We start from the raw sequence: 20,108 nt of genomic DNA, 5'->3' as shown, positions 1-20,108 counted from the left end.
GAAGCATTGGTAGTCAGAGCCAGATGTTATAATAATGGATTTTTTATTCTCTCAAAAATTGATATCAGTATTGGCTGAGCCCAGCTGGGCTTTGTTCTGGGCTCTAGTCTGCATGAGGATGCGGAAAAGAGAATTTGTTTCCTACAGTGATGCTTCCTCATTCCTCACACCTTTGAACTTCTTACACGTTGCGCATTTCCCTGGTGTTGAAGGCTGTTTCCTGAAATCTGGTGCTTATATTCTCAGGAAATCAGTTCTTTTTTTTGTAATATTTTAGTAAACTAGTGGACATTATGATATATATCTATTTACTGTAGTTCAAGGTGATATTTTTTTCTGAGCCAAATGTGAAAATTAATCAGTTGTTCAGTGTGTTTTTGTGTCAGTTTTGTTTGTACTTGATAAGTCTGGCGGACGAGTTGATCTAGAAAGTGAACATAAATTTCAACACAGTTATTTAGAGACCTCGTGCCATCACCCACAGAGTGAAGCCACAGAGCGATATCATTCATCACCTGAGTGGGCATCGTCAGTCATCCCCTTTTGACATTAAACTTGACATTTTATGTTCCCACGTCCCAAATTCTTGAGACAGTAACTCACAAACCGCTTACAGAAAAAGAAACTAAATAAAACAAAACCAAATGACTGGATTCGTTTTTGTCAGTTCAAATCATGAATAGAGAGTCCATTCAAAACAACTAAGTTAGGTATAGAGTTATGTGTGCCGTAAGGATTCTTTTTGCTACCCTGCTTTTAGGGACAGAAAAGACTCAAATTTTTTTCATCTCTTCTAGATTATAGGATTAGGACAGACTGCAAGAATAACTTTTCTGCCAAATTCTCCAGTGTTCCAGTGATTATAATACAGAAAAATCATATTCATCATTCAACTTCACTATCTTGCTTCGTGTGGAGCATTCTGCTGGGTGGTGCAAGCGAACGGGGTTGAAATAAGAAGTCCTACCCAGAGTCCCATTAAAAAGAAAACATTTCTTTAACTCTCTCTCACCCTCTGTAGCTTATTCTTATGCATATCTTCAGTTCTTTACCCTCCACGTCATAGAAATTTATAACTATAATTATGTTTGCTTAATGTTATGCTCGTCCCTCCAGCTCATCAACCAGCTTGCACGTACTGCTTGCCAAGCACATTTGCCAAAGCCTGCTGCACATGTTTGATGTTGTTTGTCATCATTCTGTGTTGGAGCTTTTTTTTCTTTTTCTCTCATGTGTTTTAGGTCAGTGGTGCTGTTGTGTCTGCTGCCTGGCAAGACCTCCTGTTAAACAGACACCCATGAACTTTGCAGCTTTGCCCAGTGCCTCCTGTCTGCAGTGCATTGTGGGAAAGCTGGCTGACTGCTCTTTAGTGAGCTGAGGCTGCCAGGTTGGGATGAGTGTGGCTGGGTTTTTTTAAACATTGTAGAAGTCCCCCCCTTTCCCCACTGTGATCTCCCAGGGTTTTCAGAGGTCTGGTGTGGGCTAACTGGAGCATTTATACACCTTGTGTTTCCTCCATTTCTCCCCTCTGGCTCGTTAAAGTCTAAATTCCAGCAACGGCTTTGAAGTGTGTTGAGTGTGTTTGTGTGTGTTTTTTCTTTTACTGTACGTGAAGATATTTGCACTTGTTGCGCCTGCAAAGCAGATGTTTTTAAGCGAGATGCTGCTGTGCTCAGGAGTTTTCATATAAGAACAATTCTGTGCTTTTTGTGGATGCACACTGCAGGGCGGTGCATAGAAAAGCGATTGTCGCCGTCTTCAGTTCTGCACAAACCTCCAGTGCACCGGTGTATGAGCCGGACACCTACCGCTCCTCAGCCAGTACTTCTCAGCCCCTAAAACGAGAAGAGGACAAAGAATGATAAATTAAGTTTAGTCTGCAATCTTCTTGTCAAAGCCAAGTTGAAAAAGAGCATTTGTGCCTTTAATCTAGCTCCTGAGCACAGCAGTAGCATTTTTTCCTCTGCTTTTCAAAACCTCTATTGAAGTAGTACCTGCCTGCCTTGCTCGGAGGGAAGTTGCTGGTTCCCTACCAGGTGTTTATCTCTCTTTTCTTCTCTGCTTCCCTGTTGTGCACCTCACCGCTAGTGTGTACTTAAGCAACTGATAAAAAAGAAACCGCTTCTATAGCACCGTGGAAAATACGAGAGACCTCAAACATTCTTATAACTGTCATGTTTGCCTTTAACCTGTCAAATAATCTGGTGCTTACTTTTGCAAGTGTGCACCGTGGAGTCTTAGTAAATGATCCCCCCATCCCAACCAACCACATTAATCTCTTCTAAAGCTCTGGCATGTTTGTGGCTGAAAAAGGAATATAGCACATGATTTATTGCTGGTCTGAGTGTGTCTGAGGACTTTGTCTTCAAGTGTTGAGTCATTTGTCAAACACAGTTCTTGGCTGCTGCCAGAATTTCGCCGGTCACTTAACGGTCATCAAATGTGAGCGAAATGCAGGGAGTGGCTGTCTCTCTGCCAGTCTGTTTCGGCACCATTTTTCTTTCTATTCGTCTTCATTTTCCAGTCTGTGGGGGACATTCTTGTGGACAACAATTTGTGAAGAATCTAAAACATGTCACACTTTTTCCCCAAAGAGTCTTTGTGCCTCAAACAGAGAGAATCTACAGATTCTGTTGGTGCTTTGTGCAAGCCAATAAGTTAACTTTGGCAGCAGCTGGCACGCCAGTGACAATGCACATGTGTGGTCTTTATTAGGGTCACTTCAGTTCATGAAGGCAGAGTTGATTGATGCTCTTCTGTAGTAATGTTATAAACATTCAAACAGAGTTGTATGCAAATCCATACTCCCTTTTTTGTTTGCACAATACCAATATATTCCACATTTCATGACAGGCTTGTAAAAATAGATGAAGTGTTTTTCTGTTTCGTGCTGGGAACTGCTTGTGCACTGGTGGAACTTACTGTCATCAGCCGAGCTGTGCCTGCATGTTTGATGACAGGCAGAGCTCAAGAGATTCTTATTTCTAGGACAGTGTTGGTGTACAGTATCAGGGGACTTTACAGTGTCTGAGCATGTTGTCAGACTTTGGTGTACCCGCAAAGCAAGACAGTGTTGTTGTACAAATAGACAGGAATTGCTATTGTGTAATGTCTTAGGATCAAATGAACGTCTTGCGCTCTTCTCAATTCGTGAGGAAACTCTAGCGGGGAGTTCTCTGTGGGATTCTATTTGCATGTCATTAGAGAAATAAATAAAAAATCAATACAAATGCTATTAAGGCCTCACAGGCCATCAGTGACCATAAATGTGTGAGTGGTGGCTCGCATTTGCTGTGAAATTGAATGTAAAAGCCCCATTCTTGCAGGCCTAGAGACCAGTTAATGACCCAGTGGTAACCACCAATCCCTAGGGAAAAGGGTATATTCTGTGACCAGTAAGCAAGCGGTTACTAGCAATTGCTAGTGTGAAATTACTCACAAAGAGAAAACCTCTATGGGATTTCTTTGGTTGCCAGCAGGTTGCCGTGGTCACCAGTTTGCAAGTCATTACCAAGCGATAACGAAACTGTGAACAACGTGACGCAAATCGAAAGCAAAACACTTGCTTTCAAAGTAAAAGTCGTGTCTTGGCAGTCATCTTTTTTTTTTTTTTGCAGACAACTCAGCGTCTTCCATGCAGACTAAGATCAACTGCATCAATCTGGTAGTTGACCAAAGCAATTGCGGAGGTTTTTGGTGCAGCACCCTCTTTGCATCTGATCTCACATCGCTGACCCTTTGGAGAATGTGCGTTTTTTCTGGAAGTTGCTGATCTCCAAACTATGATTGTCCTGCATTACACAAAAATCTAACAATGATCTTTGTGTAGCGGTTTGATTTCCAGTTATAGGATTTCAGCCACTGTGCTTTTTCATGACTGTATGAAATAAGGAGCAATCAGACTTTGAGTTTTTACTAAAGGTCATTTGAAATTGGAAATTGTAAATGCTTTAATACAGACCACAGTGTCACATGCTTTTGATTTTTGCGTCCTTGTTGTATCTCACAGCAGACTTGACAGCTATTTTGGACGCAGTCTTTGCTCTTGTCTTTTCTATCGTTCCCTAATGATCTCTTTCACACCCTAAGGCCACATGACACCACTTCCAATTACACTGAAGAGAATTTTTTTTCAACTTCCCGTTGAAATTACTTTCAGGGTGTGCATTTACTTATGTTTGTCAAATTCATTTTAGCTCTGAACATCAAAATAAATAACTTTAAGCACATTTGGATTTAAATGAAAAGCAAATCACAAATAGGATATAGATTGCTGGAGGCTTTATTGGCACTTCCCAAGCTATTACATTGAATTTAAAAGCTTTGCAGCGTTTAATCACTGTACTAGATTTTGAAAGATTGTATAGTATTTGATGAATACATAGTGGATTAGGGCAGACAGTTTGATTCATCTGCACGAATGTGATCTGGAAAGGTGTCAACATCCATCTTTCATCTATCTGTCTGGTTAGAAATCCATCTGGCATTGTTGGCGCATTGGTCTCACATATTGTAAAATCTAACTTGCATGCAGAGAAACTTTTTGGTGCACATGAGAGGCTATCATCAAAGTATCAACAAAATAATTCAAAAGTAATGTTTTTAGTGTCGGTTCTGTTCTGTTTAGTCAAAGAGCCTAAATTCACGAGATTAGAAATTGTGCTTACCTACTGTTTGATGTCAAGTGGCTGCTGTGCAAAGATCTATTGTTCAGCTTAAGCCTGTCTGAGTGTAAAAGCACAGAAGTATTATATTTTTTTATAACACGTCCGTCAGGACAACTGATTTATGAATAGGATTTCAGCCTCCTCATATGAAAAGTGAAACCAGCATAAGAGTGATGTGATTTCTGTAATCTATAATTTTAGTAAACACTATCTTGTGGTTTGTAATCATTAGCTTTAAGTTATATTCAGAAGATAAAGGTCATTTTTTAAAGATTATCCACTTAACAACTTGTCAATGAAATGTAGCCAATATTCATGCATTTTCACAGTTTGATCAATGACAAAAACACTTAGCTTGGGTCTTCCTAAATAGACTTTATTAGCCATCTATGCTGTTTATGTGTAGAAATAAAACAGGCATAGATGGCAATGACTGGGAAAAAGTCAGACATAGGATAAAAATGAGGAGTTGGTTTAGAGATGGGTTGCAAATTGGCTTGCAGAGGCAGGACTGACTGAAGACAGTGCTGAACAACTAAAGCAACAGAAATATTGTGCACTTTACTGAAGGGTGTTGTAATCAGCTGTTGCAAGTTTATACACAATGATTGCTGGCAAAGCTTAATTTTGGAACGTGCCAAAACTAATGCTGCTCTTAATTTTTGTGTTTTACAAAAATACTGAGTTTAATAAATCTGAGTTTAATAAAGGCCCAGGTGTTGGACATGGTCTTCTTCCTGTCATGTGACAAATTCCACATGGGAACCCCCCCCCCCCCCCCCCCTTTTTTTTTTTCTTTGTACGTGAGACTTTAAAAAATTATTTTCTCTCTCTCTCTCTCTCTCTCACACACACACACACACACACACACACACACACACACACACACACACACACACACACACACACACACACACAGTCACACATTTAGAAAATGTTATATTTCTAATCTGATGCAACAGCTCTCAAATCTGACATGGTACATTTTCTAAATTCCAGCTCTGTGTCGCTATGACTTAAACATCCTTGTCCTCTTCACCCCTTTTTCTTTTCTCTGCTCCTCTTCCTCCATTGCCGCTCGCCACCTCCTCCTCCTCTTCTCTTTTTCTCAGAAGTCAAATAGTTGGCTTGCTTCTTGGCAGTTCAAGCTAGAAGTTTCAAACAGAGTTCTGAATATTTGACGAGTGTGTCATCACTGATTGTTCTTTGGGCTGGGTTTTTGAGATTAAGCGTTAATCACAAACATGATTAGAAAATTGAAACAGCATATAGACCATGTAAATATAGTTTGAAGCATGTTCTGTATGAAATAATCCATTTCTTTCCATATCTGTCGACTTGTTTCTAACACCTGCTGTACTTTAATTCCATTATACATTTGATCTTCCCTAATCATGTGAAAACCTCGCCTTACTGTGTGATGCAGACTGCATCTAAGATGCAGCATATAACTAATCATTTTTTCCCACTCTGGTCTGCTCTCCCTACAGTGCCTGGAAACTTGGGGTGCTTCAGAGACAGTGGTGACCCCCCCACCCTGACTGGTGCCAGTGAGACCTCCAACAAACTCACTATCCAAAACTGTATCAGCTTCTGCAGGAAGCAAAGATACAAGGTGAGATTTGGAATTAAATTAAAAATATATTAAATAACAAGAAAACATGAGAAATTTTATTTCAACTGCAATCAAACATGACAAGTTCTGTAAAACTAAATGTAAAAAAAAAATCCAAAATAAAAGAGGAAAACAAACCGTAATTGGTTTATGGTTTATCCTCTGTCCTATCACTTCAAATCTACCTATTGGATGTAAAAACAGAGTAAATTGTTGTTTTTAAAACAGGCGTGAGCAGTCTTTTTGCAGTAGTCAGGCTTTTATGCAAATCATCTGCTTTTATGGGTAGTTTTCTGTCAGTTATCTAGATGATGCCCTCTTTATTCAGCCATCACGCTTCCTGTTTGAAGCCAACCAGCAGATGACGAATCATCACAATAATCAAGGCTGACAGCTGGAAATGAATGGTTATTAGCCCACTGGGTTCCTCCTCTTCACTGCATTTTCCCTTCTCTCTGTTTCTGGCGTGCCATTGTCCCTGCTACAAACAGTGCCAGGTGTTAATTTTCTGTCTCAGCAGATCCACTTCAGCTCAGTATGCATTGACAGATACTGACAGGCACCCCCTCCCCTCTCAGTTAGGCAGATGTTACAGGAAATGGCAACAGACTGGCATCATCTGCCTACCCTTGGACTGTCACTGTCCTCAATACACACGTGAAACATCAGTGCTCTGAAATATGGATCCCACGTGACTTTGTGACAGAGAGCATGCCTGATGAGTGAGACAGCAATCCATGGCTTGTTTACTCTGCCAAAAGTATTTGTGTACGTGTTCTCAAATTTAACCGCATCAGATAGAATAATACAACAAGGAGCTTGATACATCTGGGTGGAAGCAGAGGCTGCGTGAATTCTTATTCCATGAGTAGGAAATTATCCAGTACCTTCAGTTGCGTGTGTTCGTTTAGAGCCTGAATATCGAACAACGGCGTCCTTCTGAATGAAGAACAATACCTCTTTTGACAGCGAGTGGCCAGCAGTGGCGAGGTCAAGATGTGTGAAGGTTTTTGACGTGTCACATTCCTGCGCTGACACTTTCTGGAATGGTTTACTAACAGTTTTGATTTGAAAGACAGATAGGTGTTATTCCTGTACCGTTTCTTCTGTACACCCCGTGTGCAGCTGCGTGTTTGAAGGGAGTCTTCTAATCAGCTGAGAGGCCACAGTTATACAGACTCGGATTACAACATCTTGTAATCATGAGAGAAAGAGCAATTAGGGCGCTTTAGGCTCGAGTCACTTATTTCAGAGGGAAGTAGCTACATGTAGTCAACTGTTTACCCCACGTTTACACAATTCCACATAAATCGAACATGAAAAACATAATTGGTCCTTTTAAAATGAAAAAATGTAATGTAATCAAGTCTTATTTTATGGGAAAACAACAATCTTTATAGTTTGAGAGAACTGAAAGAATGTGTGTTTGCAGTCAGCAGAATGACCCCCTCAGTGTTTTCCTCAGTTGCACAACTCCTTTTTCTGTTTTGCAGCTTGCTGGTATGGAGTCAGGATATGCCTGTTTCTGTGGCAACGATGTGGACCTACAGAAACGTGGGGAGTCACCTAGCATGGAGTGTAACCATGTTTGCTTCGGTGACCACACTCAGCCCTGCGGCGGAGACGGCTGGGTCATCATATTCAGCAGTGAGCACTGACAGTTGTCATTCTTGATCTCATTCTTTAGTCTTTTCACATCTCTGCTGTAATTTCACATACATTTTCAAACATTTAGTCTAGTTTTATTTTGTACAAATCTGATTTGGGGACAGCTCATTTCTTTTATCATCGTAAAGCTGTAAGAAGTCAGAACACAACACACCTACAATTTTAAAATTAGTAACCCTGCCTGCAGCTAGCTCTTCTTTATTCTAAACCCATACCGCCATGCCATCAAAGACAGGATCTGCTCTGAAAAGACTTTTGACTGACAAAATCTGCTATCAAAGATCAGGTTTTGTACAGCCTGAAATTAAAGCCCAAAGGCTCAGCAGTCTAGTTTTCTCTCAGACCACCTATATTTCAGTCTCCTGAAAAGGTTTTTTTGGTCCATTCAAAAACATGTTTCTTGCATAACATTTATTCATATGTTATGTCCAGTTAGGCTCATTTTCCAGAAGCTTTGTTGCTGGTTATGCGTGAATCCTATTTCTTGTTTTTAATACTCACATACTCTTCAGTTAAACCACATTCTTCTTCAGGCTGTTTTTAGGCTGAATCTTGTAAAGATACTTTGAATTAAATTCTGAATCTAAATCAGCTTGAGTTTAATAAATCAGATACCACAGCTATGGTGTTTTGTTGTGGTGCTAAAAATCAAAGGACATGTCTGTCCTTTGTGTCTGATCAATCACAAAAAGTCATGTACAGCATGATCACAAGTACCGATGTCATCCATCTCCACAACTTTTAATCTTTAAACGAATAACACAGGCATTTTTTTACTGCTCTTTTTTCAGCCCGAGTGGGGGCCTGTGGTGGGAACTACACTTCTCCATCAGGAGTGATCTACTCCCCTGACTTCCCTGACAAATACGGGGCTGGGCGTGTTTGCTACTGGACTATCCAGGTCCCTGGATCTTCGGCCATCCTCTTCAATTTCACCTTCTTTGACATCTCCGACCAGACCGACATGGTGGAGCTATTGGATGGCTACACAAATCAAGTGGTGGCCCGCTTCGACTGGCGAAGCCCTCCGCGGGATCTGGTAAACATCACGGGCGACTTTGTCATACTGTACTTCTACTCTGACCGAACCAACCAGGCCAAGGGATTTGCTCTTCTTTACCAAGGTGAGAGCTCACCAGATTTTCTGAAATGTCTCACCTATTGTGATGTTTTCCTTCATTATAGCTTCTGTGCTCAGCCTGCCTTCATTCATAACACTTTGCAAACAAAGTAAGAACCCTCATTTGCGTGGCTGGCTGGCTGGCTAGCACTATGATAGAGCTTTGCATAGCATCCCTAGTTTAGTAAAGCAACACCTGTTAGTTGTGGTTAGGCAGTTGTCATGGCTTTGGCAGGCCCTTTTCTCTTTTCATTTGCTAGTCAATGTCTCACAGCCCCGGGTGATATTGCATATTTAAATGTGTTCTGTTTTTCTAGGAACTCGGTCTCTTATCAAGCTGCTGCAGAGTGCTCACCCAGAGTGTGTTCTCTGCTAAATTGCACTGAAAGTTTTTATGCCACCTACATAAAAAATACAACCATCGTGTGCATTACGGCTTCTGATATGCCGATTTCATTGTCTAGTGGATGCATTTCTAAGAAACTACAGCTCAGAGGACTTCAAAGTAATTTTATTCCTCCCAGGCTAATGCAAAGAATGTATAAGGATTCATGTGGAATAAAAAAAACCTTGTTTTTTTGTGTTATGTTCTCTCATGAATAGTCTGAAAGCACCAGAAATGATTTAATAGATTAATTTCTGCAGGAATGAGCAAAGCACACCCTGATATAATTCACTGTAGGTGACATTCAAGCTCACATTAAGAGGCAGTCTCCAGCCGCCCCTCCCTCTCTCCCTCCATCTGTAATTCTGTGTCATTTTTCTTTGCCTGCTGGCATTACAGTAAAAACAATATTGGAAGGTCAAAATCCTCTGACCCTCAGACAGGCACGATCCTTTCTCATGGCATGGATCTTGTTTTGCGGGAGGTATAGTCTATTCCAGAAATGCAATCTGAGATGGGTTATGAGAAAAGGTCACCTCCTGAATTAAGTAGTTGTTTTTTTGTTTTTCAAACAGAACTATATAGATAAAAACACATAGTGACTAAGGCACAAATAGAAAGCAGACAGTGTCAGCACCATATACGTTTAATATCTCCTTGGTGGCAGGCTGAGCGGTTGGATCTGTAATTTGAGGATAAACGCTCTCAGATGACAGTGACAGCACATTTCAGCTGTGACTGGGTTTGAAGCATGGCATTTTGTTTGCAAATGGGAAACATGTGGGCAGTTCTGGGAACATCACAGCCAGGTTGAGCAATTACGTGAAAAAGAAAAAAAAACCCATGCTGGTTTAACATCTGACCAGCATTCATAAAAGAGTGGAACAGTCCTGGAATAATCGATATTTGAAAGTAGTTCACGCAGCTGAGAAACTCGAAGCACCTCAGCAGTGGAAGAGGCGAGGTGATGTGAAATAAGATAAATAAATGTACAGAAGATTCATGAGAAGCAATATAAAAGAACTGCACAGTACATGTCATGTGTTTAATGTAAAGTTAATAATTTGTTGAACATACTGGGGTATTTAAAAAATAACTTGAGCCTGAGTTGGTTAGTTGGAAGGCCACAAAGTCAAGCTTAACTGCAGTTCCCAGCAAATAAGTTGACGCCAGTCCCAACCCACATGCCAGCAGCTGTCGTAGCCCATAGTTGCTGCATATCTGCAAGCCTCTTTGCAACCCAGCTTGTGTTTTATTTCTGACTTAATTAGTCTCCAGAACATATCCATGCCACCAGATATAAATTTCTGCAGTTGAACACTGGTATTCCCGAATGAAATATGCTTTTGGTTCGACCATTACTCACATATTGGAAAGTTTATTCTGCACTGCCAATGGAGCAGTCAGTGGAGAGTTGTGGAAACTATCATTTCCATTGGACTGTTTCAAATTGTTAGAGATGGCTAGGTCCTTACTAAGTCACCTGAAGTTAAATATGCTTAAAAAAAATGTTTTTTCTCAATTTATAACTTAAGTCATTTATTCTGTTTCTTCATACGTGTGCTTAATCTTTTGATGTTTTGTGACTGTGTCTAAAAGTTTTAATTCTTTAAATCTAATTTCTGATATTCACAGACATCTGCTCTAAGCATCTAAGTAAAGCACATGATGATTACAATTGCAGCATAATGACTCAAACCTTAACATGTAAGAAAAATAATAAAAGACCCAAGTGACACTCATAAATATCAGTGTGAGACTGAAACACTGCACAGTTTGTTTCTCAGCGGCAACATTTCACACGGAGGACGAGAACATTTCTTAAAATCACACAGTGATTTTAAATAAATCGCAACTATGTTTAGGAGACGTAAATGAAAGGCAGAGGAGATCTCATTTAGGATATTGCTTTCCTCTGGGAGCCCATAAATGAGCTGAAATAGTCCATGCTCCCTGGCACTGTTGTTTTATGAAGCAAACTCTGCCCATCTGGAGCTGTAAGCAGGTTAAAGCAAACAGAATTTATTGCAAACACTTTTTGAATCATGTCTTGAATTTTAAAAAAAAGTTCTCAGCACCACATGTTTATAGCACGCTTGGGTGTTTTTGCAAACTCCATCTGTTTCTTAACAAATGCAGTTAGTATTAAATATTCACTCGTGCCTCTGCTGTATATACTTTCAACAACATGATCAGCATGAAGTAGTATAATATTACCTCATGCTTGCTGCAGCCCAGTTTATACAATGGAATAATTAAAGGAGTGTTAAGTGATCGATGCCCTTAACTTGTAGAAATTACAGTGACATGGCATAACATTTCCCTCTTCTGCATTCGACGCTACATTCATCACTTCATTGTGAAGACACGGGATGTTACATTACACAGAGCTGTAATCTAGTAAGGGCAGTAAAGCTAAGTTATAATAACAACCAAGGAGTAATTTTACTACTAAAACTGATAAATGATTTATATATTTCCAGATGAATAAAAGATTTTCTTGAATAATGAAAGTCGTTTTCCTCTCCTATCTTATCAAAAGCTCCTTCTAGCCTTTTCTTATTGTGGCTAAAGGGTGACATTTTCACAAATGATTAAATGCAAATGATGGAGGACTTCATAAAAACTCGCTGATATAGCGAGATGTGATCTGCCTTCCGTTAACGTTGCTTGTTTTGTTGCTACTGACAAATTAAATGCGTCAGATCAGATTTGTATTATATCAAAAAGAGCTCATCAGTGTGCAAAACAGCAGTAGCGTGATCAGAAATCACTGTGTCGAACAAATTCAGCACAGTGATTTAGTTCAGACAGGCCAAAACTCAAGCTTAGTCACAGTCCTAGCAGATCAGCTGATCTCAGTGTCAGCTGATACCCTTATTCACCTTCAATATTGGACTTATTCAGTCTTCCTACAGTTGCTACACAGGTGCAAGCAGCTTTGCAACCCGCTTTCCACCCTTTTTCATTCTGTACCTAACATTATCAATGTCATATCAGTGTAATATGTCATGTGTTATCATTGATCCCTGCTGTGTTGTTCTGCATTTAGTTGCTCCACCCTGCCCTCCTCTGGCTTTAAATGTAAGCACATGAATGGATGGGAAGGTCGCAGAATTGAGCTGGTCATCAACTGAAAACTGGATATTGAAATCCCAGTGCTCTTCTGGCTATAGTGGTCCTGAATGAAATTAGTTTTTACCACAAAGAGCATGCAATCATTATTCTCCCTGACAAAAACTGATGCATTACCTAAAAACTGGGGGGGAAAGTGTCAGTTTACAGACAGGTGTGCTGTTATAATATGGCAGGGAGCGATATTTTAACGTTTTTAACTCGTCGTGAGACAGAATGTGAGAGAGGAGATAAATATTGGCCACTGAGTCCATATTAATCCTGTCTGAGTTTATATCTTCTCCCTGAGGATGTGTTAGTTCGTTTCAGGTGCTGCAGTTTCTGCCACAGTTTAAAGACTTGTGTGTTAGGTTAACTGGTGATTGTCTGCCTCCTGTGGTGAAGTGGTAACCTGTCCTAGGTGTAATTTACCTCTTGACCAAAGTCATCTGGGTTGTATTCCAGCCTCCCCATGACCCAAGGTGGATAAGCAGTTAAGAAAAAGGATGGAAGTAATGTTGTTGTATTGTATTCATGCATTATTTTCTTTTGGGACTGAGAACTAGTTTTATTGCTGTTAAAGTTGACGTCTCTGCTTATACCTCAAGGACAGGACAATCATTTATGTCTGAATAGTTGGAAAGTTGCAGTTTTCTTTGGAAATGCCAGTGCTGTGAGACACTTCACATCAGAATTGAATATTCTTAGCACCACACCTGACAAAGTAATCTTTTAGTCACTGAAACAACCAGATCAACTTGGTGCTGTGGGATAGTAAGCTTTTGATTTGTTCCATGTCTCCACCTGATAGTTTAAGGAATAACATTCAACTGTCTGTTTCTTTTTCCCCCCAGCACTCCGAAGCCAGGACACTAGAACAATAGAGTCTGAAGGAGCGCTTCAAAGCCAGGACACCAGAACAATAGAGTCTGAACGAGATGACGAGGAGGAAAACGAAGACGTGTCTAGCACAGCAGGGCCCCAGCTGGCTGGCGGAGTCACAGAGAAATCTAACGGTACGACGAATGGACGTTCGTCCCAGATCCTCTACGTGATCACGTCCAGCCCCGGTAAACCGGAGCACAACATGCCAGGTCAGTGGGCTGGACGCGGCGAGACCACCGGCCACAGCGCTAGTATGTTAACATCCGTCGTACACTGCACTTACCGCGCCTCTCTCTGCCTCTGCTGGGATGCTGTTGGAGGTTTCTTAGCAAGAACTCCCACTTAGCATGACCTGGTTTCTCTGAAAGTTTGAAAATTGTTCTGGTTTGTCGAGATACTGCTAGAAGCTCTGGCCCAGAGTGACTCCCTATGATCATAATTGAAGTAATGCCACATGACGCTTGTTTTCACTTGTCATTGTCTCAGAAGTCCCCACTTTTCCCAATCAGCCATCTAGTCAACACTTTGCAGGGTGGACTGATGTGCTCTGCGCTTTTCTGCTTCCTCCAAATGTTATTCTTTCCAAGCCCTAATTCTTTTTCTCAAACAGCTAGCTGATAACAGATGTGCACTGATAATGTATCGCCATTTCTTGACAATTAGCTGACTGAACTTCTCACAGGTGTAAGTTTGAATTAAGCAGCGCTTGAATAGTTCTTGACTCGCTAATCTCTTCAGTCTGCTGCGGTTTGTTTTAATTACCGTGATCGGATGTCTGATGTCTTGTTAATGTGCTCCGCTCTCTGTCTAGTGTGGACCATCTACGCTTTAGCAGCTCTCCTCATACTGACTGTCATCGCCATGGTAGCAAAGCTGCTGCTGCACGTCACAGTCAAGTAAGTATGAGGATGTTCGAGGCGTGGCGGATCAGCCAAGTATCACGTTTCCAAGCTTTTACCCGTACGCCACGATATTCATACCATACTGGTTGAAGATGAAAGAACAAGTCCTTATGTAAAGAATTTTTATCTGGAGCCGCAAAAGTCTGTTTTTTCACTTTGACTAAAGCCAGAAATTTTCCGATCAAAGAATCTCCTAGCATCAACAGAACAGAAAATTGAAAAACAAGAAAAAGACGTTGTTTAAACATTTTCTTCCAGTAGAACATAGTTTCCCTTTCCCTTCAGTGAAAACACAGAAACATTTATATAAAGATTTTTCCCCTGAAAATGGATCCATTTTCCTTAAAAAACGAATGCAATAAATATAGTAAGTTTAAGTTAAAGCCAAGGTTTACCACTAATTACAATAATTTTGAGTCCAAAAATATTGAGGGCTTTTAAACAAGTACCCAAAAATTGTAAAAACCTACACAAGAGCTTTAGTACCACCGTTTTAATGGATCTGTCTGTGACATTAATCGAGGACACATTTGTGACTCTCTTTATTAATCTCTGTTCATTGTTTTCCATCTTTTCTCCTTTCCCCTCTCTTTTGTGCAATTCCTTTTCTTTGTCTTTACTTTGTCTTCATTTCTACTCTCAGGTCTCCAAACATCCCAACCGTCAGTGGTTCAGACACCTGCAGCCAGAGCACAGCGTCTTCTGAGCCTTGGATCATCCTGTACCGCCCCTCTACCATCTCCCTGTTCAAGAAGAAGCTAAAGAACCACCACGGTGACCTCAGCCCCCTGGTGGGCAACTAGTGCTCCTGCTGCGTCCTGCCATCTAACCAAACAGTACCGCCACCCGCCACTATTCTGTTCAAGGGCCGTCAGATGCCAGGCCCTCAGACAATGAAACTCTTTGAGGCGCTAAGCAAACAAGCCAACAACTGAGTGGCTAATGACAACTGACTGAGTGAATGCTACTAAATGGTCTGTGTGCCAAAGTGGCCACGCCCTCCTAACCTGCTCAGCACCGAAGAGGAGCGGGAGGGCAGGCAGGACTGTAAGACTCCACTCTTGGAGAGGAGAATAAAAGATTGGATAGAGGAAAATCTCAAAGATGCTTTTATCATACAAGAAGCTGTTTCCATCACTCATGGATGACCCTACCAATCAAGATACCTCCAAAAACCCCTCTGGACAGCAAGCTCACTAGTGAAAATATGACAAAGCTGGAGTGCAAAAACAAATCAGCTCAGTTCAGTTTCAGTGGCAGCCGAATCTTCATCAGCATCAACGAGAGGATGAAGAAACTGAGTCTTTAATACATATACACATATGACACATGCTGTAAAACTTCAGTTTTTTTTAATAACTTAACTGCCTCATGCGGATGAACATTTTCAGCCAAAATCCAGAATCCTCCCATCCAAAGAGTTGTTTATTCATTTGTGTTCTTAATTCTGTATTCAAACTGCTAATATTTTTTTGTTGTTTTTTTTAAATACATGTTTTACGTGACACCTGGCTTGCTGAGGAAAGGGAAACAGGACGCGGAAATGTCACACGGAAGGTAGATATGACAGCACTTTGGGGACGAATCAGTCGCCGCAAAATGAAAAGATCAGCGAGAAAGGGAGCTTGTTCGCCCACTCGTTCACTCAGCGCCCATGGATTTGTGTGGCGAGGAGAAGTAGCTAGCTGGCTGGGGGGTTGGGGGGTTGGTGCAGTTTGCTCACAAACTGCCATTTAGGGAGGCTCGGGAAGATCTGAGGGCTTTTTCTGCTCGGTTGTGGGTGGGAGTCTTTCCGGTTTGATGCTGTTCAAGTGCCTTAAGGATCTCCTCTTCCCTTGACTCAGTTCCGCACATCTGTTTCTTTCACAAAGTGGACTGGTGTCCCTCACAAAAGTCTGCACTTCTTTAACAAATCCATGTAGATATGAAGAGTTTCATTCCAGAATAGGGTTTCCGCCACTTAAATGTCAAAAATGCCTCCCGGTCTTGTGGAGTGATTGAAAGCATTAATCTCAGACGGGATCTTTTACATTGTTTTTTTAACACGATTTTGTTGATGTCGATTTATTTTCTTTGACACACTTAGCCTTTTGGGATAGAACTCTTCATATAATGACAGACGAGGCTTTAAAAGGCTTTTTTTGTTTCTTATTTGTGTATCTTATGTGTAGTCTTGGACGTTTACTGAACATATTGTTCACATTATGTTGTCTTTTGATTACAGGGGGATGAATATTGTTGTATATTATGTAATTCAGTGTGGGAATGATGATATTTATGACTGCTCTTTCATTTTGTGTCTCGGCAAAGCATTTAAGCAACTTGTCAAAGTTCTTTTGTGTTACTTTAGCTCAAAGGTGGAGTGCTTTTTTTAAAAAAAAAAAATTCTAATCTTTGATACCAGTAAATTGTCTAAATTCTGCAGAACGCTGCAGACCTTCAAGCTTTTACTTGTCATATAGATTTCAGGCCAAAAGGTTGAGTGCGAACAATATAGTCAGACAGAAATATAACCAAAAGCACCCCAAGGTACTATCCACAAGCTGACAGAAGGTTTCCAGCTATAATGGTTTTCTGTGACATTTTAACTACTTGTGAAAGGTCAGAATCTACTAATGCACCAACGGCATAGTAATTGGCCTTTCCTGATGTGAGACTGGATGTTCAAGGTTTCTGCAGATGGCCGCTGAGTTATTTTCTCACTGGAAAGAAAAATAAAAAAAGATCCTAACTTTGAAGCACTTAATTTTGGTTCAGCTTACAAGATGAAATGGTACTTAATCACTTACAGCTCTGTTTCAGTGAAAAGACAAAAAAAGGAAAAAAAATACGCACTTGTACAGCAACCTGAGCACTTGAAAGAAAGGTTATATTTTATGCATGACACAGCATTACAGTGACATTCAAATCAAAAGATTTATGGTTTTCGAGAACTGAGACAGAATTTAATACCCGTAAAAAGATGAATAACTTTTGTTTCCCAATCAGAAGTTTTCTAAAATGTTACTCTCTGCTATGTTTTGCCTGTCCTCTCAACTGTAACTCATGTTAATTATTGCAAGACAAGAGCACATGCCCCTGGGTCTGTGATGTTCAGAGCTGACCAAGCGTAGAAAGAAGGGGAGAAACGGAGAGCAATGGGAAATTAATGCGCGTTCAAGTCAAACACAAGCTAACAAAATCTGACAGTTAAAATCTAACAAGGGCATATTTGTTTGGATAGCCTGGTGAATTATGCAAACTTCCATTTTCTGTCCGGTCCTCCAGTCAGTCGTAAAATTACACGCCGTCTTCTGATCGGTGGAAACAGTCTTTTTCTTGTCTCCAAAACTGTTTTTGTTGATATGAATGTCCTGTAGTGCTCGATAACATGAAAACAACACCAGAAGCCCTGAGTCATCACAAGAGGCCAAAACATTGTTTTCATCAAATTGTAAATAGCAAAATAGTGAAAATTTTAATTTATACAGTAAATTATTGTTATTTTGTATGTGAATGGGATATAATCTATCTTTTGTATAAGTGAAGTATCTTTGTAGTTTTATTTAATGTGTCCTGGTTGCAAAATAAACACTGTATGCATGTTTCTTATACCTGTGTTGTGCTTACTCTACTGTTTTCTTCTGCCCCAGCAGTACAGTTTATTTCATCATCAAACTCAATTTCTGATACCCGAGCTGCTGCAAAGCATATGGGCTGCAAATATCAGATCAAGCTAATCCCATTCTCCCCGTTTCCATTTGAAGTCTTTCTGTGCTTTGTGTGCGAAAATCTAAAGGTGCAGTGTGACTTTCTGAAGTCTACTTGCCTTGATTGGATTCAGGCTCGGGACATGTGTACAGGCCTTCGCCTTTTCTTCCACGAAGCACAAAACTTATCAGATATGCGAAATGACTCCCAGATTGTTTGGAGATGCATGCGCAAGAGTGAGGATTTGGAGTGCCATGTGTGAGCCATTGGCGCCACTGTGGGATGAGGTCAAGCATGCAACCTGCACATTTTAGAAGGAACAGCAGGAGTCCAGCTTTACAACTGGAAACACACTGCGAGGAAGAAAAATCCAAAAACAAAACCGAACACAGAGGGGCGTTTAATAAGCTGGAACACTTGCGACATTTACAGCATTGATTTCTTAATTCATGAAAGGTGTTTCTGTTTTCCTTTCATCATTGCTCACTTTGAAACTGCTTAAAGCTTGGCTTTGCTGAAATCTGGATTGTATATTTGGTGGTTAGCCGCATGCAACTTCATGGTAAAGTCATTCTCTCAGTGGTAAACGGGAACTGTCCTGTTTTTTTGACTATTGTTTGAGAGTAAGAAAAACCTCCTCTGAGGCTTCTGAATGAAGCAAATTTTAAAGCAAAACACCTGTGCACATAACAATAAGCAATTTTAAGACTATCAATGGTCTTAATATGCAAAGTCCTCTGGAGATCAGCAAGAACATTCCAATACATCAGACAAAAAAGCAATCTGTAGACAATCCTCTTACTCCCTCTACTGGTGATAAGATATCTAAATGATCCTCGCCTTGATGCTTGGTACCAGCGGCATCCTTTTTGCTACTTGTGTGTAAAATAATCTTTCTACACCACAGATAATCTGAAATGTTGCTAAAATTGTTGGATGAATGTATTCATTGAAAGTGTTTTTTTTTCTCCCAATAGCCGTAGTGCAGATTAAACTTTATTATCGCTCCTCTGGGTCCCAATGAAAAGTCTCAGCCTAGTCAACAGACAAGGAAAAGAGACTTGAGTAAGCAGATCCCTCTGAACCCAAGTCGACCAGTAATTAAGACAACAATGGGACAAAAGGTGACAGTGTCTGGTTACTGTAAGAACGAGAAAGTGAGAAGAATAGGAGACAATACCTGCCACTTTCTGCACTCAGGGTACTGAAGTCAGGTTAATTTGCAGGGATGTAGCATTAGAGGGTAAAGGAGCTTGTCTCACTTGATAGATCTGAAAACGATCCCTGTGAAAGAAGTTGACTGGTCGTGGAGGAACCTGCCTGTTTGACCCACTTCACTCTGCAGTACTATCTCATGAATGTCAATGAACAGGTATGCTGGCCTGTTTAATGCTTTACATATTTTTTTTTTAAAACATTAAATCTCACAAAGTGCATTACAATAAAAGTGGTAGAACATCCAAACAATAAATTTACCCAAAAGCAAGTTAAAAAATGGATACGTAGCTGCTTTTTGAAAGAGATCACAGATCCACAGAACTCAGGCTCAGTGGGAGAGCGTTCCATACTGGGAGGCCACTGCTGCAAAAGCTCTGTCTCCTTTAGTCCTCGGCCTTAAATGCTGCACAGCCAGCAGGCCCCTGATCACATGACCTGGGCATGTAAGGATGTAACGTTTTATGATGTAAGCTGGCGTTTGTCCATGGAGACCTCTAAGAGTCAAAACCAGAATTTTAAAGTGAACTCTAAAGTTAATGGGATGCCAGTGCACCTTAAAGGTGTGACATGTAAGTACAAACAACCTGCAGACGAGCTTTAAGATTTCATAGGAGACGTGAACAATGAATTACAATCATCCAGACATGATGAAATAAAAGGATGATTTCCAATTTCCAGCTCAAAGCGCGACGCAACTGAGCTCAACTTAACAATTTTCCCTAAATGATAGAAGCAAGAGTGAGACAGAGTGTCTAAAATGAAAGCTGACTCAAAACATACTCTGAAGTTCCTGATGAACTAGTCACCATTACTTTCTGCATAAATTTGTTGGGGGCACAAACAA

At 40.5% G+C, this 20,108-nt stretch overlaps 1 protein-coding gene across 4 annotated transcripts in view; it reads left to right on the top strand.

The window, feature by feature from the left end:
* Positions 1–17,949, top strand: part of LOC101478447 (sushi domain-containing protein 2) — a 115,962-nt gene extending 98,013 nt beyond the window's left edge. For 2 of the 4 annotated variants that reach the window (XM_012923425.4, XM_076891130.1), the window contains 6 exons: positions 6,158–6,282; positions 7,776–7,929; positions 8,742–9,074; positions 13,424–13,705; positions 14,266–14,350; positions 15,000–17,949. In XM_012923425.4, coding sequence (XP_012778879.3) covers positions 6,158–6,282; positions 7,776–7,929; positions 8,742–9,074; positions 13,424–13,705; positions 14,266–14,350; positions 15,000–15,159 — 1,139 coding nt within the window. In that variant the 3' untranslated portion in view covers positions 15,160–17,949. The remainder of the gene's footprint in view (positions 1–6,157; positions 6,283–7,775; positions 7,930–8,741; positions 9,075–13,423; positions 13,706–14,265; positions 14,351–14,999) is intronic. The other 2 variants (XM_012923427.4, XM_012923426.4) reach the window with 2 other exon arrangements.
* The last annotated feature ends 2,159 nt before the right edge of the window (positions 17,950–20,108 follow it).

This window comes from Maylandia zebra, linkage group LG12 (assembly GCF_041146795.1).
Source record: "Maylandia zebra isolate NMK-2024a linkage group LG12, Mzebra_GT3a, whole genome shotgun sequence".
Lineage (NCBI taxonomy): Eukaryota > Metazoa > Chordata > Actinopteri > Cichliformes > Cichlidae > Maylandia > Maylandia zebra.
The sequence above is the reverse complement of the archived record's forward strand: the minus strand, read 5'-3'. Positions and strand labels throughout refer to the sequence as shown.